Consider the following 27,772-nt stretch of genomic DNA (forward strand, 5'->3'; position numbering starts at 1 on the left):
GGCATTGCGGTCAGTGAACACCATATGCCTTTTGGGCCGCTATTCCCATTCGATATGGGTCACGGATGCGCAAGTGCTGCCAGAGTTTCGGAGGAGGACCAAGCTCTACTCTCCCAAGCTATTTCAGACAGGTGAGACGCAGCTAAGTTCGCCATCAGATGTGGTTTGGACATGACGGACTAGCTGTGCAGAGCGATTTCCACAATGTTGGCCATTCATCGCCATGCATGGCTGAGAGCATCTGGTTTTTCGGGGGTTGTCCAGGCTAACCTCATGGACATGCCCTTTGATGGCTCCTGTCTCTTTGAAGACAAAGCGCATACTGCCCTTGAGTGCTTCAAAGACTTGCCAGCCATTGCTAAGTCTTTGGGCCTCATCAGAACCCCTAGGGCTTCATCCACTTTTCTCTCCTTTTGTGGCTATGAAGGGGGCTATCAAGCATGCCAACCCTACTCTGGCCTGCAGGCCCCACAAGATCAGCAACCTCAGTGGATGCCGTTCACCCCAGCCCAGTGGGTCGGGAAATCAGAAGTCGAGCCAAGTCGCAATCCCCTCCTCCACTGCAAACCTTCCTAGTCCGATCCTCCAGGAACACTCTCAGCCAGTCGGTAGCCGAGTACGCCATCATCTCCACCACATCACATCGGACAAGTGGGTATTGCAAATAGTCCAAAGAGGCTTTTCCTCCCCTTTGAGACTGCCCCTCCATCTGTGCCTCCAGTGTATGATCGGCTGGCGGAGGATCACCTTGCCTTACTTCGCGAGGAGGTCAAGATTCTCCTGGCCAAAGGATCTATAGAGAGGGTTCCAGGGCCAGAAGTAGGCAGTGGTTGTTATTCCCACTACTTTCTGGTCCCAAAGAAGGACGGAGGCCTTCCCCCTATCCTAGACCTCAGAGCCCTCAATTACTTCCTCAAAAAGGAGAAGTTCAAGATGCTCAATCTAGCTCAGGTCCTGTCTGCCCTGGACCTAGGAAATTGGATGGTAGTGCTGGACTTGGATGCCTATTTTCATATCCCGTTCCTGCCTGCCCATTGTCGCTACCTGTGGTTTACGGTTGGCCACGAGCACTTTCAATTTCCACTGCTTCCCTTTTGCTACCCTTCGGCCTCACCAGCACCCCTCGGGTGTTCACAAAGGTGATGGCAGTGGTCTCAGCCCATCTGCGGAGATCAGAGGTTCCAGTCTTCCCTTATCTCGATGACTGGTTGTTGAAGGCGGGCTCGCCCCAAACAGTTGTCTCCCACCTCCAGACTATGGTGCACTTCCTGCATTCACTGGGGTTCACTATCAACATGCCGAAGTCACACTGACCTCCACTCAAATGCTCCCTTTTATTGGAGAGCTTCTGGACACGGTGCAGTTTTGGGCCTATCCTCCCGAATGGCAGGTCCAGGATATTCAGGCAATGATACCGATGTTTCAGCCTCTAACCTGGATTTCGGTCAGAATGACTCTGAGGCTGTTGGGCATCATGGCCTCCTGCTAGTGACCCATGCACAGTGGCACATGCGGGCTCTGCAGTGTTGTCTGAAGTTCCAATGGGCACAGCATCGAGGAAATCTCAGCAACCTGGTTCAGCTATCAGAGGACACTCTGCAAGACCTGCAGTGGTTGCTAACAGACCACGGTTGGTTCAGAGGCAGCCCCTCTCCCTTACCCACCCAGATCTCACAGTAGTGATGGGTGCATCCCTTCTGGGATGGGGTGGCCATCTGAGGGAGGTGGAGATCAGAGGACTCTGGTCTCTTTTGGAAGCAAAGCTCCATATGCATCTGTTGGAGCGTTGGGCGATCCGACTGGCACTGAAAGCCTTTTTGCCATCGATAAAGGGAAGGCTCGTGCAGGTGTTCATGGACAACACTACCACTATGTGGTACTGAAACAAACAGGGCAGAGCTGGCTCGTGGACTCTCGGTCAAGAGGCCCTACATCACTGGACTTCGATGGAAGAACAGGGCATTTCCCTGGTGGTTCAACACCTGGCCAGTTCTCTGAACGCCAGTGCGCATGAGCTCAGCCGAAAGTGCCTTGCGGATTATGAGTGGCGTCTCCATCCAGAGGTGGCACAAGGTCTCTTTCAGCTGTGGGGGGAGCCTTAGTTAGATCTATTCACCCCGAAATGCCAGCAGTTTTGTGCGTTGGAGTTTCCAAGGCAGCTTTAGCTTGGTGATGCCTTTCGTCGTGAGTGGAGCTCAGGCCTTCTATACTCCTTTCCGCCCATACCACTCCTGCCCCGAGTGCTCAAGAAGATCAGGGGCTCACCGGGCACAAGTTATACTTGTGGCTTTGGACTGGGCACTGAGAGTTCGGTATCCCGAGCTTCTAGACATGAGCATTGTCCTCCGGTCAGTTTTCCTCTTCGGGAGGATCGTCTGTCGCAGCAGAAGGGGAGGGTCATCCACTCAAACCTGTCCACTCTCCACTTCCATGTGTGGGGATTGAGTGGCAAGAGTTGACACCTTTTGACCTTCCTCCCGAAGTCTGTGAGGTCATTTTGGCACCCGGGCGTACCTCCACAAAATCGGTATACGCCTGCCGACGGAATACATTTTGTAAATATTGTACAGACCCGTCTATTGACCCTTTATCTGACGTCCTCCTGTTTATACTTTCCTTGGCCTGGCAGGGCTCTGCTCTGGGCACCTTGAAGGGCTGTCTTTAGGCCCTTTCCTCTTTTCTTTGGCTGCCTGATCAGCCTTCTCTTTTCAAATCCCCTGTGGTACAGAAATTCTTGAAGGCGTTCACGCACTTGTTTCCCCCTTCACCCTTTATTATGGCACAGTGGGACCTTAATTTGGTTCTTACTTTTCTGATGTGCGCACCATTTGAGCTGCTGAATAACTGCCCTCTACGGCTGCTCAACATCAAAACAGCCTTCTTAGTAGCAATAACAACTGCCAGGAGGGTGAGTAAATTGCAGGCACTGTCATCACAGCCTCCTTACCTGACAGTCTTCCTGGATAAACTGGTGCTCCGCATAAGGGCGTCTTTTCTCCCTAAGGTGGTGACACCCTTTCACATGGGACAATCGGGTACTCTTCCCACCTTCTATGCACCTCCACTCCCTTCCAAAGAGGAGGAGCATCTCCAACGTTTTAACCCAAAAAGAGCATTATTGTTCTGAGTAGATCAAACCAAAGAGATCTGGTGGATGACCAACTCTCTATAGGGCATGTGGGTACAAATAAAGGGTGTGCCGTCCAGAAGCGGACTATATCCAGCTGGGTTATCCTCTGCATCAAAATTTACCACACCTTAGAGAAGAAAGATACCTATGAAGGGCTTATGGCCCCTTCCACCAGGGCAAAGGGGGATACCACGGCTCTCAAGCGTGGTGTTTCCGTTTCTGATATCTGGCAAGCAGCCATGTGGGCATCGCTACACACATTGTCCAGACACTACTGCCTAGATTCCCAGGTTCGCAGAGAAGGTCTGTTTGGTTGCTATGTTTTACAGGATTTTCTGGTCTGAACCTTTCCGCAGTCCCTCCTCCAGGGATGGTATTGCTTGGGTATCTGTTCAAAGGTAAGGAATCTGCAGCTAGATGTCTCTATCAGGTGGGCAAGTTACTTACCTTCGGTAACGCCTTATCTGGTAGAGACATGATCTAGCCACAGATTCCTTACCTCACCCATTCTCCCTGCACTGCGGAATTGTTCTTAGTGTTAGGGGTGTTCCCCTTCAGGACCATAGTTGTTTATTATTTAACACACCATGGTCAGTGACTTCATGGCTTCACGCTTCTGGTGTGGAAAGTTGTGAAAAGTACAGACATCAGCGTGCCGGAGTGGTGGTTATATTGACAACGAGAACGTCACAATGACGACGAACACACCAGACAGCGTCACATGGAGTCCACCAATGCCACTTACTGGCCCGCATGGGTACTGCTAAGAAAAATCTTCAGCATCCAGCCTGACACCTGGAAGTTCAAAGATGAGGAATCTGCGGCTAGATCACGTCTCTACCAGTTAAAGCGTAACCGAAGGTAAGTAACTTGTCCATCTGTTCCACTTTCTCTGCTCTCTTCTAACTGTGCGTATTCTCATTGGCTCTAAATTGTTTTCATTGGTTTAATATTCAATTTAACAGTTTTTACTTTACCCTTTGGTGCTATAGCCTTGCAGATGAGTTTAGTTTAACTCTCGTAACTCTATATTGCCTCCTTGGCCCTGATGTGTATTTTGGGAGCTAGAATTTCTCCGTTTGTTCTGTATTCTTTTCATTGTTCAAAGTTCCCTCAACTGTTCTATCCTCCCCTTGTTGATTCCATAACCTCTCTGCAGGTGCTATAATCTCTCTGTTGCCACCATAGCCCCTGTATATGTTTTCATCATTTTTGCTTGGCTTGTCTTTGGCTCAAAAGGGTGAGTTGTTGCTTCCTTCTTCTATTCATTTTGAATTAGGTAATACCATTCTTATTTGGACATTTTTACTGAACATAGCTTGCAATAATTCTAGTCTTATTCTAGTCTTAACATTCCCAGACTTTAACACTATTGAACATGTGGTTACACTGCTTTGAGCAGCAAAGTCAAAAATTGTTTCTTGCTATTCAGTCAGGGTGAATAATTTAGAAGATCTCTCTATGTGCCATGTCTCAGTGTATTCCTAAGCACAAATCTAAGCAGCTCCAAAAATAAGATCATAAATCTTGCCTGACTGTTTTAGTTTCCCACTATCACCTACATAAATGGCCTCTGGATCAACACCCGTCTAGTAACCAGTACTTCCCAATTGTCCCACTACTTAGCTGGCTGTCTGCTGAACCATCCAGCCCTATGGATGGTAGGCTCTGTACTGCTGTCCCAAATCCCTGTACCAATCCCTTGAATTTGTTCATCTCTAAAAGTGTCAGGCTTGGTACCCTTGTAATAGTTCTGTGGGCCCTTCAGATCTAGAGATATTAATTTCAGTGCCCTCTATCAAACCCCTAGTCTTTCAGGCCAACAGCAGGTGCAAATGTTTCATTCTCATGGTTTCCTGCAGCTCAAGGCATACTTTAAAACTACTTTTCATGTGAATATTTTTGAATGGCCACGATGAAGGTTTTATGTTAACAAATGATGATTGATCTTCCTACTGTAGGACACTGAGCCAGGAAGACCCAGGAGACAACCCTATAACACTGGAGGAGATACTGCAACAGGTAAGCAGTCACTGATGTAATTATTTTAGAGATTAAACAACACATGACTAGGGCCACAAACTGTCTGACTATTTAGTTTGATGAAGACTTAAAACTAAACAAGAACTACTGACTTTGCCAAGAGCTGGAATTCTTTTCCAAGAGAATATTTCAAACCAAGTTCCACTGAGTAACATTGCATCTCAATTGAGGATGCTCCTGATGTGAGCCAAACAGGGATTAGAAAAACTCATTATGTCATGAAATTCCGGTAGTATGAGAGCAGAAAAATAGTCAAGTCTTTTTGGCGTATGGTCAGGTAAGGACTCAATAGCCTGTTCTATGAATTGTGTCTTAATGTATCTGAGAACACCTATTATGAATACATTTATAATTGCTTGTGGAAAGCTGTCTATTGTTTTCTCAGGTAGTGCCAGCCGCCCATCAAATGCAGATCAGCTTTGGAATGTGCAAGTATATTTTAGAATCTGTAGCAGTGTAGAACCTCAGGACTTGATGAAATACCCAATCTGCTTTTAAAAGCAAATGTCAACTGGTGGGCAAGTTGACTTATATTATTGCAGAATCAAATTCTTGCTCTACGTATTACTTACCCCATGTGAAGTAGCTGATTGCTTCGATTTAAAAAAGGAACTGCTTGGTGATAGAGTTGATTAACCTTTTTGTCTGTTAAACTGCTTGGTTAAGGCTATCATGTAACTCTTATTAGCTAACCAGAGTGCATGGGTAAAGGATTAAAGACTGCAGCCAATGGGGCAGGCTGTATTTAGGTGTACAGAAACAGTGGAGGAACACTGCGCTATCCTATCTCACTTAGCTCCATTGTCCTAGAGATCGTGAATTTAAAAAATGTATTGCTGTCTTGTGGACTTAAAGGTGGCATTTGATGAATAGGGAATAGGAATGTTCTAGTCTAGATGGAAGGTGTGGGGAACTGTTAACACCTTCCACATCTGATTTTCCAACTATGTATTGACATTTGGTGCCAAATTAAAAATATGGAGGACGTTTTCCCTAAGTGTCAGATATTTACAATGATCCGCCTACACTGAGATATTGTGTCCCAGATTTACTAAGCCTTTGTGTCACAAGGAGATGCAAGGACAACGCAAAGGCTCCAGTAAGATTTACAAAGTCACACAAGGGGCGATATGGCCTCCTTTCGTGACTTTCTAAAAAAATGTAAAGCCGGACAACAGCTTGCATTGCAACTGTGACACATTTGATAATGATAGGCATTCCTTGGGTGAAGCATAGGTGTTCTCCAACATTAAATATTTTATGTATTCACATGCTTGAAGCATTCCCTGTCATTTGGTTGGGAATCCTTGGTATAATAAAATACCAGTATATAGAGTACAAATGCCCATAGGCACTACTACTGTGTAGTAGTACATCCACCTCATGTGAAAGAAACTAAACTTCAGCTAATGAGGTGGAAGCTTAAGTTCTCCTACTCCCTCTAGTGGCCCCATAGCTCAGATTTCCACAGTGCATTGCGTGTGAAGGAGTCCTGTTGCAGTGTACTGATCTAGCCTTACAGTGGACTTAAATATGTTCTTGATCTGCCCTGGATTTCAGCCAGCCCTATATTCAGTACTGAAGTACTCTGAGTTGTTTTTAGAGAAGAGTTTGTCATTTTCTGGACCAGGGAGATCTTTCTACCTGACAGCCAACTGTCACCGTGGCTGAAGGAGAAGAAATGTCTCTTCAAAGCTTGTTCATCTTTTGGACACAAGAAAGTTAGCACTGATGAGTCTCATTCTCTGTTGTATTATTTGCCTTTATCCAACTCATAAAGAATCATACTGTGATGCATGTAAGACTTTCACAGCAAGACTCTTAAAGACAATCAAAGGTGGTTGGCATTATATCTAATGGCTAAAGAGAATATTTCTCCTTTTAAGGGAGATGATCCTGTTTAGTGAAAGATTACGTAAAAAGTGCCCCTCAAGGCACTTCTATGAAGGCAGTGCTGAGGGGGAAGACATACACAATTTCCCTGAACTTGACTTATTTAGAACAACGCTTGCAGGTACCTGCTCCATTTCTAAGTATGAATCACGAAAGCATTACCCTAATGTCTCATTAACTGTGAAACAAATTGTACACATAGCTCAGTCCACAGAGGATAAACCAGTGATCAAGAAAAAACAGTCTTTAAAAATCCAGTTGTCAACCACGGAGATCTCATCAACGACAGGACCATCAATGACATCATCCATATTGAGAACATCGTTGATGACGCAGAGGCTGTTGATAATGAGTTAATGAAGAGACCAATAATGACAATGGTTTGTATGTCTCCTGTGCCATTGTCTACAGTTCGGGCAGTTGCCAGTTCGTAGATGACTCTGATCCTGTTGACGCCAATCCCATTAATTACAGCTTTACTGCTAACGACACCATCGACAATAACACCTTCGACGACGATGCCTTTGATGGCAGCACCGTCAACAGCAATACCATCAACAGTTTTAATGGAGACTTTCTTTACACCATCGAAGGTGTCAACTTTACTCCCAGCTCATATTTTACAGTCAAACCGGGACAAGGATGCTAGTGACCATGGGGCATATGTATCATTGAAATTCGCATTCGCAAAGGCCGAAATTCGCCAAATTTCGGCCTTTGCGAATGCAAATTCTCAATATGGTATGTATGAAGCAAATGTGGTTCAAAATAAGGAATCGCACAATTTGCGATTCCTTATTTTGCGATTGCATGTAAGGAATCGCACAATGTGCGATTCCTTAAATGCAATGTATCATGCAAAAAATGTTTGCTAATTGTCCCTAAGGAATCGCAAATTACCACCAACTTCAAGTTGGTGGTAAGTTGCGAATTCCTTTCAAAAAGCAATTTTTGTAAAAACAAAAGGTGCCATGTGACGCTCATACATGCCCTTAGGGCATGTATGTGCGCCATATGCGCACACATGTCATTTTCAGGGGTGCAGCAGGGTGTCCTTTGGACACCCCTGCACCCTTGCGAATATCCTCAAATTGCGATTAACAAATTGCTAATCGCAAATTTCCCCTTCATTCCTATGGGCCTCCTGGCCCATAGGAATGAATGGGAAATCATTCCTTAATTGCGATTAGCAATTTGCTAATCGCAAGTAAGGAATCTTAAGAAATCGCTAAAAAGAAGCTGATTTCTACATACATACCATTTTGCGATTCTGAAATAGCGATTTGCAAAAAATTGCTATTTGAGAATCGCAAAATGCTATTTTGATACATATGCCCCTAAGCCTCACAGACTGCTAACAGTCCAATGCAATTAAACGTAAGATATGTCCCAGATATTGGAGAAGTATTGGATGAGAATGAATTCTGCTCCAAAAGGTATTCTCATTTCTGCACCTATACAGTACTGAGAGCCCGAAGTGGTGCAAGTGCCTAAGGCCTTTTTATCTACATTGCAGAAGAATATGGACACTTTTCAAATGCTATTACCACAACACCCAGCTAGTAGTCCTCAATTTATGTTACCTGTTGTACCCATTCTGCCACCACCTCCACCTACTCCTTTACCAACTTTTCCTCCTTGGCAACCGTCACCACTGCCTCTCCCAAAGGAACCATCCCCGAGACCTGTTTATAGATTGCTGGTCCCACCAACTTTTGAAGACATGGATGATGATGATTTCAATAACTCTATATATTCTGATACAGATGAGGAGTATGCTTAACTTCCACAAGATAATGGACAGAATTTCATTGTCCCAAGGGGAGTTCATGATGTGTCAAATCCACAGGATTTAACAGATGATATCTCTAGTTTTCATTCATTAATGGAAAGAGCTGCCAAGACATTCAATGCACCAATGAAGTATGTGGATCAGCAATGTCACCTTTATGACTTGAAAGAGCCACCACGGAATTCTATAAACAAGAATTCCAATTTTGGATTTTGTCTGGTCAAAAGGGCTAAACCTAATGGAAACCCTCGCTGCAGTTCCAGTGGTAAAACCTCATCCACAAAAAGTATAACTCTCCAGATTTGGCTCCACCTTCTCTCACTGGTCATACTAAAATGGATTCAGTCATCTCCTCAGAGGCTCAGAGAAGAGCCAATAACCCAATCACACCATCCTCTGGTCCGCAAGAAAAGGATGGTTGTTGTATTGATAATTTGGGCTGAAGAATTTTGTCTATTCCAGCAATTTCTATGGAAACAGCCAATGCTCTGGCAATTCTAGGACGTTTTGATCGCCAGATTTGGCATGATATTGTGCCATTGCTTGAATTAATCCCGGAAGATAAGGAGACGGGAAGAGCTATCCTTAAGGAAGAACTTACTTCCTCATTCATCATTAATGCAGCAATGGATGCCTCAAACACAGGTTTTTGCCAACATGAAGGAGGAACTATATTAAAAAGACAAGGCGTGCTAATCCAGGGGTTTTTGGCTGAAGTATAGTCTTAGTTTCTGGATATACCTTTTGATGACCTTACTCCTTTTGTTACACATGTCGATAAGGCATTTCAAGGTCTTAAAATTGACAAGGATATTTCCAAGGCTTTAGGTATTTTACAGAAGATTTGGATGGTCTAGTTTTTGTTGCTTTCGAAGATCACTTTATTGCAGAGGAGGATTTAATCAATATGAAGGCCAAGGAGGTCCAAACTATCCCCAAAGATAATCTTGATACATCAAGATTTACTCTTACAACCGTAATCAGAGACAGTCTTATGGGAGATTTTCAGGATGGAATAGAAGTTCCTCACAATCACACGCCAATGACAGAAGAGAGCTTGACTCTTCATCCTTGCCCCCTCTTCCGTCCTGTACTCACATGTTGAAAAGGAGAATTTCACTTTTTGCTCTATTTTAGGAGTATATGCCATTGGGCAGATGGGTGAAGCAAATTGTTCTTGAAGATTAGATGTTAGAGTTTGTTCAGAGACCCCCTCTATGCCCACCCAAGAAGGAGCATCATCTCCATTTGAGGGAGCTTCAATGGAAAATTCCCTTTCTCCTTCTCAAGGGGGCTATGGAGATTGTTACAAAGAAATAAAAGATTTTCTTCCAGGTTCTTCCTAATCAGAAATAAAATAGGCCAGTAGAGACCAATCCTGGATCTCTTATAGCTGAACAATTCGTTTTAAAAAAACTGTCTTTTTGGATGATTTCTCTACAAGAAGTCCTACTGGTGATACAGCAAGGAGATTGTATGACTTTCTTGGATCTGCGGGAGGCATACTTCCACATACCCAGTCACCGAAAAAAATACAAAAGATATCTCAGATTCTAGGTAGCAGGACATCTGTACCAGTACAAGGCATTTCCTTTCGGACTTAGATCAGTTCCTTGAATATTTATCAAATGTCTCAGCTGCCTTTCTCAGACGAGGATGTCACCAAGTATTCACATCCCTGGACAACTGGCTTTTGAAAGCACCATCAAAGGAACAGGCAAAAGCTTCTACGGCGGCCTGCATTAGTCTCTTCTGGAGCTTGTGTCTCACATTGAACAGAGAGAAATCATCCTTAGACCCCCAGACAAAAATTCAGTTCCCGGGTGCATTACTTGATACGCATTTGGGAAAGGCTTTTTCATCAGCTAAAAGAGTGAGAAAGGTTCAAACTGTGACCAAGAATCATTTTACAAAACAATCAGTCACAGTGAAACAATACAAGTCCCTGTTGGGCCTGGTGGCATCATGTACAGGCCTTGTTCCATTTTGCAGGCTCCGCAAGAGACCATTTCAGCAATAACTGGAATTATAACGGAAGCATAATGGAAACATACAGTCCATGTCACAAAGCGACTGAAGTAGGCAATGCAGTGGTGGTGACTCCCAGCAATTCTAAATGCAAGACTTTCTTTTCTGGCTATAACATAAAGCTTAATACCACAGCGTATATGTCCATGGATGGATAGGGAGCTCACCAGCAAGAACTTTCAACCAGTGGCCTCTGTTTGGATGGAGAGAGGATGCTTCTCATCAATGTGTGTAAACTCCGCATAATTCATCTAGGTTTAAAAACATTCTCCACCAGATTAGTAGGTCAAACTGGTCCTAGTCAGAATCGACAATACAACATCTATGTTGTACATAGCCAAGCAAGGAGGAACCCGGTCCAGACCTCTCTGAGAAGATGCTCAACTACTGTGAGGGGAGCATGAGCATTCCTGTGCATCCACTCATCGAATTTGACGCAATCCCATATTTACTAAAGGCAGTAAAGCTGGGATTGTGCCAAAACATGTGCCTACCACAGAAAAAAGTAGCAAGCAGAAATATCTTTATTTCTCCTTGTTACTTCCTCTTTCTGTGCGTGATGCATTCTGCATCACACATAGAAAGATGAATATACCTGTAAGTATTGTTTTGTGCAGGAAGGAATTTCTTCCTGCATAAAAACAATCCTGCCTGTGACATTGACACCCTTGCACCATGGTGCAAGTTTGCCTGCGGTGGCACTAGGCAGCACACAGTGCACCAGAGCTACGAGGGAGCAGAAATGCGCCATGTTGTCGTAGACTTTGGTTCTTGTCCTGTATTGGGTGAAATAATAGTAAATATGCCAATTTAACACTTGGCCCTCTCTACAGGATCATCCCTAAATATTTTGCCTTCTCCCCTCCTGTTTTCTAGCCCTGTTTTGATTACTTTTATGACTCTGTGCCCTTTACCACCACTAACCCGTGTTTGTGCTCTCTCCTGTAAATATGGAAACATTGTTTTATACTCAATTTATTAAAAGTCCCTAGTAAAGTGGTACTACATATACCATGGGCCTGTAAATTGCATGCTACTAGTGGGCCTGCAGCACTCATTGTGCTACCAACTTAAGTAGCCTCTTTAGGCATGTCTTAGGCCTGCCATTGCAGCCTGAGTGCATTTTAAACTTCCATTTCGACCTGGCAAAATAAACGTTTACAAGGCCTAAACTTTCCTTTTCAATACATATAAGTCACCCCCAGGGTAGGTCCTAAACAGCTCATAGGGTAAGGTACATTGTACTTAAAACGCTGGACATGTACTTTTAAGTTTTAAATTTCCTAGTAGTGGAAAACTCTTACATTTGTTTTTCACTGCTGCAAGTCCCCTCTCCCATTGGACAACATTAGGTTACCTTACTGCAGACTACAGAGAACCATCGAACTAATGGTAGTAGAAGCAGAAATCAATCAATGGATCTCAAAACAGGAAGCAGACTTTCTGAGAACAAAATCCCCAAGAGTACCATATTTTTACTCTCTACCAAAAACACATAAGAATAAACATCCACCACCAGGACGTCCAATTGTGTCTGGAATTGGTTCTGTCCTAGAACCCCTGTCTCAATTCGCAGACCAATTCCTAAGACCAATAGTGCAGAGAACACCGGCATATCTCAAGGACACCCGTGACCTCCTGAACCTACTAGATGGGCAACTATGTGATGAAGACACAATGTACCTAGTAGGACTAGACGTAGAGAGTCTGTATACAAGTCTCCCTCAACAGAAGACTCTTGAGACCCTGGAGGACATTCTCTTCACAGACACTTGGGAACACAGAACACTGAGACATTTTGTATTGGAGTGTTGTAGAATGGCCCTCACTGAGAACTATTTCGAATACAAAGGGACCATGTTCGGACAATGCCATGGTACATCTATGGGCAGCACATTTGCTCCAAGTGTAGCAGGGCTGTATGTGAGTGCCTTTGAACAAGAACACATCCATACTTCAAGTAATCCATACCTAGAGGGCATCAAACTCTGGCGGCATTACGTAGATGACGTTGTAATGATCTGGAACAACACCTTGGAAACCCTCACCAAATTCATGACATGGATCAACACAAGGGATGAATGCCTGAAATTTACTTACACCGCTAGCAAGAACAATCTGGATTTCCCTGACATCACTATTTTTGTACAAGAAGGCTCATTGCATACCAAAACCTTCTATAAGCCCACAGCCCGTAACAGTATACTTTCATACAACAGCTTTCACCCTCGACCACTGAGGGACAATTTTCCTTATAGACAGTTTCTGCGTCTGAAACGAAACTGCAGCAACCTAGGTGACTATAAACAGCAAGCGAGTGGCCTGGAGGACAGATTAGTGTAGGAAGACTACTGTCAAAAAAGGGCACGTAACCAACCAAGAGAGAATCTGTTACAAACAACGATTCGGGAGGACCCCGAGGAGCTTCTAACCTGCGTAACCACGCACAATACAGTATCCAACACGGTGAAAAAGATCATTAATAAGAACTGGAGGATCTTCATTTCACATACCCTAAAATGGCCTAAACCAAACTTTGCTAACAAGAGAACCAAAAACCTAAAAGACATTCTGGTGCATACGAGACCTAGCACCACAAAGAAGAGTAACACCTTGTTGACAGCATGGAACCTGAACCCAATAACAGGGCACTATCCATCTGGAGGATGCTCTGTATGTAAACTCACACGAGTGACTAGAAATCTCCAACTCCTCCCCAATCTGAATTGGGAATTGCACAGTCATACGAACTGCAACCTCACACATGTGGTGCACATGATTGTTTGCCCCTGTGACCTAAAATATATAGGAATGACCTGCCACAAGGTCAAACAACGCATTATTGAACACAGGAGCAACGTCTCGTGCAAAAAAGCAACCACGAAGATGAGCAGACACTTTGTAGAGTCCAACCACTCCATTGAAGACATTAACTGGGTAGTTTTGGAGACCCATACTGTCAAAAACCACAACGCAGAACGAGTTCTGTATGAAAAAGAATAACGCTGGGTCCACCGCTTAAACACAGATAGGGAAGGAATGAACGATAACATCCTGTGGCATTCCCTCGCATAAGATCAATTCAGAATCATCACACTGATCAAAATACTCTGTCTTTGATTATTTGATCCTTTCGATCTATTGACCAACAGCAAAAGCTGTCTATACAGATCAGAAAATTCTATTGTTTCAACTGCTCTACATTCCACTAATATTTAGTATTTAACGTTTATATTACCCCTGCTAAACACAACTTTACGGGTAGTCATTCACCTGTTCAAACAACGCTGAGTACCAATGCCAACCAGCATTGCCAACCATTACGTACACATAGTCTGTCTTTTCTGTCAACTCCAAGAGTTGTGAAAACCAGTCCTACACAGGAGCGCGTCACCCGAGGAACTAGAGCCAGCACAAGTCCTTGTGACGGCTGCACAAATAAGACACAAAATGGTTGTCCACCCGAAACACAAACTGTAAGTAAGCATTATCTGATGTGATGGTTATATATTTGTTCTTTGATCACCAGTATCAGGTCTGCCAAGCGGGCTGAATTCCTTGATGATGATTTAAGGTAATTCCGACCGAGAATGTGTGTCATGCTTCCCCTTAACACCAAGGCACAATATTTAGATTTCCCAATGGCGCTTTCAATACTATAAACTCTACAATTCCCGGATAGAATATGCGTAACAAACAACAGCTATTGTAATGACCCGTGTATGCAAGTCTGCTATTAACAGAAACACCGCTACAGATCGCGGAGCATGATGGCGACCCGTTTTTCAAAATAAATGTTTCTAAGATGTTATCACAATTCACAATATACGATTTCAAGATCACAAGCTTTATAATCTCAGTATAAGCAACTTGCCATAACTGCCTGTAAAATACTCCGTACATGCAAATCAGCCATTGTAAGATATGCCGCTACTGGTCACATAACCTTATGGTGATTCCCTCTTTTAGAACCACTGATCTTAAGATCCCGTCTCAGCGTTAAATATTGCAAACATAGAGGTTCTTGGCTAGTAATGCACACCTTTAGGAATAACCCGCACATAAGAGACAGTCACTGAAAGATACGCCGCTATTCATCACACAGCTTTCTCTGCTTACAAACAACTGCTGTAAGGATTTACTCCCAGTGATAAGCATGAGGAGATAAATTGACCTAAACGACCATGAGCAATAAGGTCCATAATTATTGCCTCGCAAGCGCCAATTACACGCGACCCTGATTAAATTCATTTAATTATTTTTTGAAGTCGTATTTACAAACCTAGGGAGCGAACCACTCGACTATTTTAGGCCCTCTGTTTATTTTTAATTCTTGTTCTCGTGCCTAATAGAACATCTACCACTAGACTTAAACCCCTATTTCTCCCTTGCCATCAAGTAGCCCCATGTTCGCAGAATGAACTTTGTTATTTACTATCAGCACAAAATTATACCGCAACAGCGACGCTAACAAATGGTGATATCACTGTACAATTTCTCTTTTCCTTCTAGGTACGGATCCAATTTATCTACCTATTAACTATAAAGGTGGTGAACTACCACTTTCACACACTTAGGAGCCACAAAAGACTCAAACGATTGGTCCTGACGAAAGCCTCTAGAGATGCCAGGAGGCTGAAACATGTTGACCGTTCTCACCAGTGCGTAAGGCTAGTAACTAGGCCTGAAGACGCACGTTTCTGTTTTTAATTTCCTATTCCATTGATCTATAGAATAAAACACGAGAGACTTGGCATAAGGAATTTTATTTCACACTCACCTGAGTACCAACACGCCCTCTTTTTTATTTCTGGCCACTACTGTCACACCAGTTGGTCTTCCTCCATGTGGAGGTCAGCATAACGTACTAAGGAAAAGACCCAATGATAATGCTGTTGCAGCACTGAATGGCGGAGAACCAAGATATATCGCCTGACGCCCATGTTCGCATATGAGGGTTTTTTACAAATATGGCTCCTTCCATGTTATCATAGACCCTGGGAATACAGGACAAGTTGTTCATTCTCCCCATCTTTATTTTTTTGCTTAGCCTAGGGAAGCAGAATGGACTATAACTTCTTCTTTTTCCCCCTTCATTAATTTTTGGAAGTACCTGTGAATTCGTCATTTTTTTAAATATACCAATGCGCCAGTATTCCACTAAAACCTTTCTTTTCAGCTCACCCACATTAAGGACGTCATAATGACCACGGCTCTGCATGCAACTCTGCATTACATCATCAGAGCCATAAGAAGCCCTCGTCGGTGTGCTGATATAGTTTCCCTTTTTTCCTCACCTTCGACACGTAACTTTTTTTTCCTAGGCTCTCCATAGTGTTAGGAGTCTTGCTACATTCTTTACAGGAAATCGCAACGTTGTTGCAGGAAAAAAATGAAAAAATGTCTCCTCCAAAGAAGTCTGGGTTCAGGCCCGGCAGGGAATGTGAGGGTGAGGTGCCGATCACTGATCCTCATGAAGATTGTCTCTGGTGCTTTCGTTCTCACCACAACGTCGACGCCTGTTCATCATGTCAGAAGTTGAATCCAAACATGCTGAAGGAGAGGGTGGCAAAACTTTTCATGGCCAAGGCAAGGAAGGAGGGGACAAGATGTTGAAAGCCTCGTCTTTGGTGGGAGTCGCCATCTCCCCATTCTTTGAAGCTATCGAAGAGGAAGCATTAAATGAAGCAACATCATAGTTCCCCGTGTTAGTCTTTAAGAGAGGATTCTCCGAGGTTGGTGTCCCCACATCCAAAGACTCATGAAGTTATGGGTGAGGTGAGGTGTCTCTTGTAAATGTAAATGTAAATGTATTGCGATTTATATAGCGCACGTATCACCCGAAGGCATCAAGGCGCTTGCTTAGGGAACCCGTCCTGGTATTCCCCTGTGAGATACCCCAGCAGGGTATCCACAAGGTGAAAGCCAGGCATCCCGCCGCGAGGGGCCGTTGTGGAGATTAAGCAAGCTTTTGCCCAGAGTCGCAGAGTGTGAACCCGTGAATCAAGTAGGCACCGGAGCGAGAATTGTCGAGTCCATGGATATTTTAGGACTCAAGACCCCGCTGAGCTGGGAATTGAACCCTGGTCCTGGGCTGACCTCTGATTCCAGGTCTGCCGCCTCTAACCAGTGAGCCACACTTCTCCACTCACGTTTCCAGTTACCGTTCCGGCGTCGCCCTCAAGTTCAAGACCTCCGACTCCGCCTGGGCACCCTGAACCGTAGCAGGGGTGGATCCAGGCAGTTCCACCACTGCCTATACCTCCTTGACAGGAGCAGAAGTATCCATCTTTCCCGGCGCCAGTGGGCGACCCTTTGAATTTTCGAAAAGCTGTGTACAGCATTTTCAGCAGGGTGTCTGCTGGCCCCAAGGGTCTGCTTTCTTATTCTTTTGGGTGGTTTTCCAGCGCAGAATCAGAAGGTGTTGTTCCTGTCTTTTATACCGATGGCCCAGATATCCTGGCCTCCTCTGGCACTGACAAAGGTGAGTCCATCGCCAGTAAAAGAAGTCTGACTGGAGTCTCTGGCACCGGTTGCACCCTATCTAATGTGGGATGGGTTCGCATTGGCATAGTAACACTCGATTCCACTAACAGAATGCAGGAGGCTATCAGACCTAGCACTAGACCATCAGGACTGGAACTATAGCTCCATTCTAAAACATTTAGGTCATAGCCTGAATGGCCAAATCCTCGTTGAAGGAAGGTAGGCACATTTCACCGTAGTGTTCAGTACTGCCCCTATGAACAGGGTGCGCTGCGAGGGCTTTAAGTGGGACTTGGGCATCTTGATAGAAGACCCCAGTTAGAACAACAACTGAGTTGTCAACTGCATGTGAAGCAACACCGACTCTGGAGACCAGGCTTTGTTTAGTAAATTGTCCAGGTAAGGTAATACCAGTATTCCCCACCTTTTGAGATGAGCTGCAAACACCGCCATCCACCCTTTGTGAAGACTCGAGGTACAGAAGTTAGACCAAATGGAAGGACTGGAATATGTTAATGTTGCAACCATAATTGAAGCAGTGAAACTTTTTGTCTGAGTGCAGTACAGGGATGTGAAAATACACATTCCGCAAATCAATCAAAACAATCCAGTTTTCCTATTCCAGTGCAAGAAACACCTGTGCTAGGGTCATAATTTTGAACTTCTCTGCTTGAGGAACTAGTTCAACATCCTGAAGTCTAGGATCAGATGTAAACGACTGTCCTTTTTGGGAATCAGGAAGTACAGTGAATAGTATCCCTGACTCCTTTCCAGCTCTGGAACCAACTCCACTGCATCCTTTTGAAGTAGGGATTGAACCTCCTGTTGGAAGAGCAGAAAATGTCCATTTGAACAAAAACCTTGTTGGGCAAGAAATGGTGGAGGAAATTCTTTGAAGGGTAGGGAGTACCCATTTTCTACAATATCAAATACCCAAAGATCTGTTGTTGTGGATCTCCACTGTGTATGAAAATGGGACAACCGTCCTCCAACTGGGCAAGCATGCTTCAAGATGTAGAAACTAGGGCTGCTTTCCTGCGATGTTGGCGGGGAAGAGGAGGAGGAGGAAGATGTCTGTCTGATGGGCAGCACCTTATTGTCTACCTCTGCCCTGCCCTTATTTAACTTCTATAGAGGGGATTGGAGGGCTGCTGTTACCTTCCATGACAGGAGAAGTTCTGGCCAAACCCCCAGATCCTCCGAAACTGCCTGTAATCTCTGGGTGGTGATTGAAGGCCCAAAAATCTTGCTGTCACTTTTCTATCCTTGAACATCTTCAAGGTAGAATTGGCTTTGTCGCCAAACAGTCCTGACTTATCAAGCCGCAAATCCATTAGGGCAGACTGGATGTCAGGTGAGAAACCAGACCCTCTCAACACTGCTTGCCTCCTTAAAGTGACTGAGGTCCCCATCAACTTTGCAACAGAATCAGATGTGTCCTGGCCCTACTGAATGACCTGACAAGCAGCGCTTGGCTGTCATTCAACAGCTCCATAAAGTTCCCCTGAATCTCCTCAGGCAACTTTGGAACCGCTGCAACAAGATACCCTTGCACACAACAAAATCATATAATAAAATGTGTCAGTGTAGACACTTGTACAATAGAAACAAAGCCTGTTAGTAGATTAAAAAAAATGGTTTTTCTAATTGGATCGTCAGAAATATGGTGTTTTAATGTTCTCGAGAGAAATCCAGCCGACGCCTCCACTTTAGGGTGGGGAGTTCATTTGAGGGATCTGGAGATCAAATGTCTTTGGTCTCCAGAGGAATGATTGTTGTATGTCAATCTGTTGGAATTGCAGGCAATACGTCTGGCTCTCAAGGCTTTCCTCCCTTACATTTGCAGTCAGTCAGTTCAAGTCTTAACATACAATACTACTGCAATGTTGTACATAAACAAACAGGGAGGAATAGGGTTATATCATCTCTGCAGGGAAGCTCTGCGACTTTGGTGCTGGGCTCAGGACCACCAGATTTGCAACATGGCAAATCACTTGTCCTGAGTTCCAAACGTGCGTGTGGGCAGTCTCAGTTGGCATTTTTCAGCTGTCTCCATCCAGAAGTGGTACAACACATTTTCTAGCTATGGGGGATCCCTCAGATAGACCTTTTTGCCACTGTTGAGAACACGTACTGCCTGTCATTCTGCAGCCTCCAGTATTTGTTGCAGGGACCTCTGGAGGACGAGTTTCAATTGGACTGGGGCTCCTAGCTGTTTAACTCGTTCCCCCCATACCCTTGATTCCTTGTATTCTGAGAAAAATTCGCCAAGATCTGGCCCAATTCATATTAATAGGCCCAGAAAAGGATATGGTACACAGACCTTCTTCACCTGCCACAGTGCCTTCCGCTCCGTCTCTCTCACAGGGCAGACCTCCTCTGCAGGGGCAGGATTCTACACCAGGGTAACCTGCATTCTTTTTCTCTTCCCCCTGATGTGGTGGATATTATGTTATCGGCCTGAAGACACTCCATCAAGTCGGTTTATGCTGGCAGAAGAGCAAAGTTTGTAAAGTGGTGTGAAGAAAATTCAATTGAACGTTTAAAAGCCCATTTGTCTGATATTTTATGTTTTGCACTCTCCATAGCGCAACAAGGTTGTGCAGTTGTAAGAGTTAAGGGATATCCTCCCACTCTGTACCTTATGTACCTCTGTTTGAACTCTTACATAGTTGTACTTTCAAAAGATTTTTCTGTTTGCCATAACGTCTGCTAGACGTGTTAGTGAATTACAGGCATTAAGTGTGAAAGCCATCTTCTTGTCTTTCTATGCAGATACAATGGTATTGAGAACCAGGGCAGCTTTCCAGCCAATAGTGGTTACTTTCTTCCACTTCGGCCAGCCTAGCACCCTTCCTACTTTCCATCTTCCTCAACATCGATCTAATGAGGGGAAAGGCTTCAGCATTTGGACCCTAAAAGGGCTGTGAGCTTTTATGTGGACAAAATTTGTGATCTTCAGCTGGAGCTATATGGAAAAGATGAAAGCAAAAGCAGTTCATAGGAGGACATTGTCTAGATGGATCATTCTGTACATAAAGATCTGCTATGCCATGGCTAACAGAGAACCACCTGAATGTATTAAAGCTCATTCCACTAGAGCTCAGTCTTCTACTTCTGCTTTAGCTCGACGTGTCCCTGTAGTTGACATTTGTAAAGTGGCAACTTGGGCCTCTCTCAACACTTTTTCAAGGTACTATTGTTTAGACCCGGAAGTGAGGAGGGACAGTCACTTTGCTTGTTCTGTTTTGCAAGATTTTTTGGTATAGGCAGAATGGCACCTGCCAAATGAGTGTGGGGCTGCTTATGGGTTCTATTCAAAAGGTGAGAAATCCACAGGTAGATGTATTTAAGTCTTTGGTTTGAAGTCTGCCATATACTTTTGCATTGGTGCTGTTGGTTTTACATGTTCGCCACAAAGGGTTGAAACTGTTGTCAGTACACTGATGAGGTCTTCTTATAACCGCAATGATGTCACGTGGAGTTGTATGCAGATCTGTGGGCATTATGAAGTCCTCATTGACGCGAGAGAGCTGGAAAGAAACCCTTCTGTGAAATGCTGCCGCATTGGGATAGTCAAAAGGTGAGGATTCCACAGGTAGATACTGTGTCTACTAGAAAAAGTGTTACCACAGGTAAGTAATCAGTTTATGTGGTCTCTAAAGAATTGTATTGTAAAATCCTCTTTAATGGTGAAGTAGAATTCTAAGTCAGAATTCTGAAAATACCACTTTTAGAAATTTGGCATTTTCTTGTCATAACCATTTGGTGCCTGTATGTTGGGTCACATGAAAAGGTGTAGTTGGCAGTTGGAATTTATGTATTCCCCCTAGACAGAGGTACAAAAGGAGACTAGGTGCTGTTGTAAAGCAAAGTAGTAATGTTTGGTAGACGTGTGTGGGTTTGACCATGTGGGAAGATTCACTAGGGTGGCCACAGTTGGAGCCTTCTTCCCTGCAGACTGTGCCCTGTGTGTACTAGGGAGGGCCCTTTTGGCTTGTGATAACAGGTATAAATACACTTAATTATCTAGTGATACTGCCCTTGGATATAGGTTGACACCTTGAGAGGCTTCAAGAAGGATGCCAAGAGTTGGTCTGAACTTTGGAAAGGCTTCATCCTGTCAACGAAATAAATGACAGCACATTTAGGGCCAGATGTAGGTCACCAAATACCGGTCGGTAACGGCTGATTCCGGCCGTTACCGACCGGTATTTGGGATTTGACATGTAGGGGGCCTCATATATACAGAATCGGTATATTTACCGATTCAGTAAATTTACAGAATCGGTAAAATACCGAATCAGTAAATTTACCGATTCTGTAAATCCATATGTAGGTGGCACTGTAAACAGTGCCACAGGCCCTTACCGAATTGTTATTTACCATGGAATACTATTCCATGGTAAATAACGAATTCCAGTGTACATGCACATTAGTGCATGTACACCTGTGCCATGTGGCACACAGACATGCCATAAGGGCATGTATGTGTGTCACATGACACACAAGCCAGAAACAGGGGTGAAACAGGGTGTCAAAGTGACACCCTGTCCCCCTTGTAAAATCAGTAAATTTACCGATTGGGTAATTACCGAATCAGTATTTGCTATGGAATCCTATGGGCTTCAAGGCCCATAGGAATCAATGGCAAATACAGATTCGGTAATTACCGAATCGGTAATTACCGAATCTTACCGATTCGGTATTTTTACCGAATATTTTACCTACATAGCAATTACCGAATAGTAAATACCGAATCGGTAAAATTCGGTATTTACCATTCGGTAATTTGCTATTACCTACATCTGGGCCTTAATGTCTAGAGTGTGTAGTTCTCTCTCTGCTACTGATTCCGGTTGGGGGCAGAAGGCTGGAAGTTCTATTACCTGGGTAAGGTGAAACAGGGATGCCATTGTGTCAAGGCTGGACTGGCCTTAGCGGGCGTTTCCCCGGTGGACCGCCAGGATGGAGGCGGGTTTTAGACCCCAGGGGGGTTCAGTGTTTGTTACCAGGGGCCGGTTTTGCAGCATAGCTGCAATATCGGCCCCCAGCAACAAAAGTGGCACATAGCATTTCTTCTAGCACCATCCCGCCCCCACCCCCAGGGCTGGCCTAGCTCTTTGCCAGAGCCAGTTTTGGATCGCAGTCCGGCCCTGAGCAGAAACCTAACATTGGTTCTCAATATTACTCTATCCTTATGCCCCTGAATAAAGGATTCCTGTAATGTGAGTGCTTGCAATTCACTATAAAAGCCACTTTCCAGGAGAGGGCAAGAGTGGAGGGGCTCAATATGGGGCACCATGAGTCTGGTGAAGACTACACTGATGCTCCCCACTGGGGCAGGAGAACTAATGGTGGTGTGACCCTCCTGAGACCCCCCCATAAAGGCCTTAACCACTGGTTTGCAGACGAGCAAGGAGTGCTATTTATTTTGCATATAAGGTACTGTAGCTGCTAAGTTAAGTTGTATAGAAGTATGAGCTAAGCCTGACTTATGGAGATGGTGTAAATAACTTAAGATATCCAAGACAGTAAGTGTTAATGATACCAGGTGCTGAGGAATGCAGTAGTGAGCAAATCTCTTCCACTTGATTGTGTAACAAGCTCATGTAGTTGGTCTGCAGGCCTTACGCAAGATGTCCATACATTCTTTTGGGAGATGAGGTAACTGAACTCTAAGACCTTAGATGTCAGATTGCTTGATTCAATTGCTTGATGTAGGGGTGCCTGATCTGGCCTTGCTTCCTGACTTAAAGGTCTAGCTTGTTGGGGACTGATGGATATTTTGAAGTGTGCCAAGTACCAGGCTGTCTGGCCCAGGAGGGGGCTACAAGGATGAGAGTTTGAGACATTTGCTGCATCTTCCACACTACAAATACAAAGAGTGGGAGAGACATTAAATATCCTTGATCTTCGAGGTCGAATACGGAACCTCAGAGAGGCGTTGTCTAAAATTCCGCACACCCCGGCATCTGAATATTCGTTCTGTGTCCATTTTTTCACCACGGACCGGAATACTCACCTTATCAGGACCTTGTCCATCATTAGGATGACATTTAAGACGTTTTAAATTCATTCACCAGCCTGGATGGAAGTACAACCGTCAGAGAGCTTTTCAGTTTTGCTTGATTGCCAGAAGCCATGAAGAAGTCATGGGGTACACGTGTTGGCTGGGCAACTTTTTGGATTAAAGAAGATTACAACTATGACATTTTTTGCATGACACATGTTCTCTTGATTCTTATGTAGGTTGTATACTATGATGTAAAAGGCATTGAAATGTTATCATGTGCCCAGGCCTACGATAATCATATGTTAGGCCTACGAAAATCATATGTTGACCTTAGGGTCTATCTTTTGGAGCTTTAGGGGTTCTCTCTCACCTGTTTGCACCACCTCACTTGTATTAGACTTACTCCCACGCATACTTGATTGGCACCATTCCTACCACACCTAAGAAACCCACCTCTTTCTGTTTGAAATATCCTTGATCAGTTCATCCATAGTGCATTTCCCAGTGACCGTGGGTGTCGGTACTTGGAGGGGGTGCTTGAGTATTTTGCGTTTTCAGGAGTGGCAAACTGATCTATTTATAGGGTGCCTCAGCAGTGCAAGTAACTGTGGAGGACTTGTGGGTGGAATTCCCACTTGTGGACTTGTTGGTGAACCCTGCTGAGCAAGTCCGCAATACCAAATATTCTAAGCTACCAATGAGACAGCTAAAGAATGAGTGCCTCCTTGCTTTTGTGGTTAACACATAACGGTCATGTTGTCCCGACTACCACCACTTTGCCACAAATGAGAGGAAGGAAGGCTTTTAGAGTGAGATGTATTGCTTATTTCTCAAGGTAGTTGATGTGATGCCCCGTTTGATAAGGGGTCAGTGCTCCCTGTACTGTATCGAGATTAAAATGTGGTCCCCAACTGGCTTGCGAAGCGTCTGTGGTAATGGGGAATAGTGAGATGGGATATCCTGCAACAGGTTGTTACTGTTTCACTACTGCAGAGAATTACACATGCTGGCCTTTACCAACACTAGATCCTCAAATAGACCCTTCGCTTGTGACCACTGTGTAGAGAGGCACAGTTGAAATGGGCACATGTGCAGCCAAGCATGGGACTCTATGGAAATGCATGAGGCCATCTTGCCGAGGAGGCACATAGCAGTTCTCACTGTAAGGTTAACAATTTGGCTGACAACGAGACACTGACTCAGGTTGCGATAGGTCTTGCCAGTGATAGTGTTTAGTGTTGACCCTATGAAGTGTTGTATCTTTAGGGGCAAACAATGAGATTTGGTGGCATTGAAGGTGGACCCAAGGCTGTGGAGGAGGAAGAAGGTAGCCTGGATGTGTGATAAGCACTGGTGTTTGCTTGCTCTCTTGATTAGCCAATCGTCCAAGAAGACGTGGATGCTTCCCCTCCATAGATGTGCAGCAACGGCTGCCAGGCGTTCGGTGAAGATCCTTGGGGCAGTGTTGACGTCGAATGGTAACACCTTGAACTGATAATGGCGTCCACTTATCACAAACCCCTGGCAGCATTGGTGGGCAGGCTGGATGTAAAGTAGGCATCCTTGAGGTCTAACACCATCACAAAGTCACCTTGCTGCGGCAGAGGGATGACATCTTGTAAGGTTGCCATGTGGAAGTGCTCAGACAGGATGTACTAGTTGAGGGGTCTGAGGTTCAGGTTGGGCCTAAGGGAGCCGTCCTTCTTGGGAAAGGGAAAGTAGAGAGCAAAACAAAAACTCCTTTGCCATGTTGATTGGTGGGGACTGGTTCTATAGCCCCCTTTTTGAAGGAGCTTCCAGGAGGTTGAGAAGTTCTCTGTTGAGGCTGTGTTTGCAGTGTGGAATGTTGGGAGAGGGTGTGAGAAGTTCTAGTAAGTAGCCCTGGCTATCTACCAAGACCCACTTGTTGGATGTAGTTTCCTGTTAGCGTGGGAGGAAATACTCAATCAATCAATCAATCAATCAAAGACATTTATAGAGCGCACTACTTACCCGGAGGGTCTCAAGGCGCTAGGGGGAGGGGGGGTGCTGCTACTGCTCGAACAGCCAGGTCTTGAGCTTCTTCCTGAAGGAGAGGTGGTCTTGGGTCAGGCGCAGGTCGGTCGGGAGGGAGTTCCAGGTCTTGGCGGCCAGGTAGGAGAAGGACCTTCCTCCTGTTGTCGTTCTTCGGATGCGGGGGACGGCGGCGAGGGCGTGACTGGCTGATCGGATGTGGCGTTTGGGAGCGTAGAAGTTGATGCGGTTGTTGAGGTAGCTCGGGCCTTGATCGTGTAGGGCTTTGTGTGAGTGGGTGAGGAGACGCAAGGTGATTCTTTTGTTGACGGGGAGCCAATGCAGGTCTCTCAGATGTCCGGAGATGTGGCTGTGTCGTGGGATGTCGAGGATGAGTCTGGCTGAGGTGTTCTGGATCCGCTGGAGTCTCTTCTGGAGCTTGGCGGTGGTTCCGGCGTAGAGGGCGTTGCCGTAGTCCAGTCGGCTGGTGACGAGGGCCTGGGTGACCGTCTTCCTGGTCTCGGTGGGGATCCACCGGAAGATCTTCCGTAGCATGCGCAGGATGTTGAAGCACGACGAGGAGACGGCGTTGACTTGTCTGGTCATGGAGAGGGAGGAGTCCAGGATGAAGCCCAGGTTGCGTGCGTGGTCTGTCGGTTTGGGTGCGGTGCCCAGGGCGGGGGGCCACCAGGAGTCGTCCCAGGCGGAGGGCGAGGAGCCCAGGATGAGGACTTCCGTCTTGTCTGAGTTCAGTTTCAGGCGGCTGGTCGTCATCCACTCGGCTACATCTTTCATCCCTTCGTGAAGGTTGGCTCTGGCGGCGGCGGGGTCGTTGGTCAGGGAGAGGATCAGCTGGGTGTCGTCGGCGTAGGAGATGATGTTGAGGTTGTGTTGGCGTGCGATGGCAGCGAGGGGGCTCATGTAGACGTTGAAGAGGGTGGGGCTCAGCGAGGATCCTTGAGGGACGCCGCCGATGACTTCGGTGGCCTCTGACTTGTACGGTGGTAGACGGACTCTCTGTGTTCTTCCGTCGAGGAAGGAGATGATCCATTCCAGTGCCTTCTCCTGGATTCCGACGTTGCTGAGGCGCTGCACTAGGGTGCGGTGGCAGACAGTGTTGAATGCCGCGGAGAGGTCTAGGAGGATGAGGGCCGCTGTTTCTCCGTTGTCCATCAGGGCTCGGATGTCATCGGTGGCAGCGATGAGGGCGTCTCGGTGCTGTGGTTGGCTCGGAAGCCAGACTGTGAGGGGTCGAGGGATCCATTTGTCTCGAGGAAGGCGGCCAGCTGTTTGTTGACGGTCTTCTCGATGACTTTGGCTGGAAACGGGAGGAGCGAGATGGGGCGGTAATTCTTGAGTTCGGTGGGGTCCGCTGTTGGTTTCTTTAGTAGAGCGCTGAGTTCGGCGTGCTTCCAGCTTTCCGGGAAGGTGGCGGTGTCGAAGGAGGTGTTGATGATGTCCCACAGGTGGGGTGCGATGACAGCGTCGGCCTTGTTGAAGACGTGGTGAGGGCAGGGGTCGGTCGGAGATCCGGAGTGGATGGAGTTCATCATGCGGACGGTGTCTTCGGTGCTGATCGGAGTCCAGGCGCGGAGGGTGGTGGTGGGGGGCGTTGCTGCGGTCGTGGCGTGCGTCGGTTGAATGCTGAAGCTGTTGTGTATGTCCGCGATCTTGTTGTGGAAGTAGGAGGCGAGGGAGTTGCAGAGGTCTTGCGATGGGGTGATGTCGTTGTTTCCGGCGTTGGGGTTGGAGAGCTCTTTCACGATGTTGAAGAGTTCCTTGCAGTTGTGTGCGTTGTAGTCCAGCCATTCCTTGAATGCAGTTTTCTTGGTGGCGCGGATCAGTTGGTGGTGCTTCCGGGTGGCAAGCTTGAGGGTGGTCATGTTTTCCGGTGTTGGTTCCCTTCTCCAGACTTTCTCGAGGGCTCGGCAGTTCTTCTTGGAGCTCTTGAGTTCGTCGGTGAACCATGGGGCTTTCTTGCTGCCGGGTCTGCTGGGCGGGGTCCTCAGTGGGGCGATTTCGTCCGCGCAGTTGCTGATCCACTTCGTGAGGTTGTCGGCGGCCTGGCTGGGGTTCGCTGAGCTGGTGGGAGGGTGCTGGCTCAGGGAAGCGGCGAGCTGGTCGGCTGTGATCTTGTTCCAGCTTCTTCGGGCAACCTGTTGCTGGTGGTGGTGGATCGTCGTTCTTCTGAAGGTGAAGTGGACGCAGCTGTGGTCCGTCCAGTGGAGTCCTGTGGCGTGGCTGAAGGCGATGTCTTTGCTGGATGAGAAGACGGCGTCGAGTGTGTGTCCGGCGAGGTGGGTGGGGGTGGACACCAGCTGCTTGAGTCCGAGTTTGGCGAGGTTGTCGAGCAGGGTGATGGTGTTGCGGTCGCTGTTGTTCTCCAGGTGGA

The 27,772-nt window shown here is 45.9% G+C and overlaps 1 protein-coding gene across 1 annotated transcript in view; it reads left to right on the top strand.

Annotated features, from left to right (window-relative positions):
• RASGRF1 (Ras protein specific guanine nucleotide releasing factor 1) overlaps positions 1-27,772 on the top strand; it is a 656,364-nt gene that overhangs the window by 507,055 nt on the left and 121,537 nt on the right. Inside the window, exon 20 of the mRNA XM_086957896.1 lies at positions 5,092-5,152. Within this exon, the coding sequence (XP_086814022.1) occupies positions 5,092-5,152 (61 nt within the window). The remainder of the gene's footprint in view (positions 1-5,091; positions 5,153-27,772) is intronic.

Source organism: Lissotriton vulgaris, chromosome 2_1 (assembly GCF_964263255.1).
Source record: "Lissotriton vulgaris chromosome 2_1, aLisVul1.2, whole genome shotgun sequence".
Classification (NCBI taxonomy): domain Eukaryota; kingdom Metazoa; phylum Chordata; class Amphibia; order Caudata; family Salamandridae; genus Lissotriton; species Lissotriton vulgaris.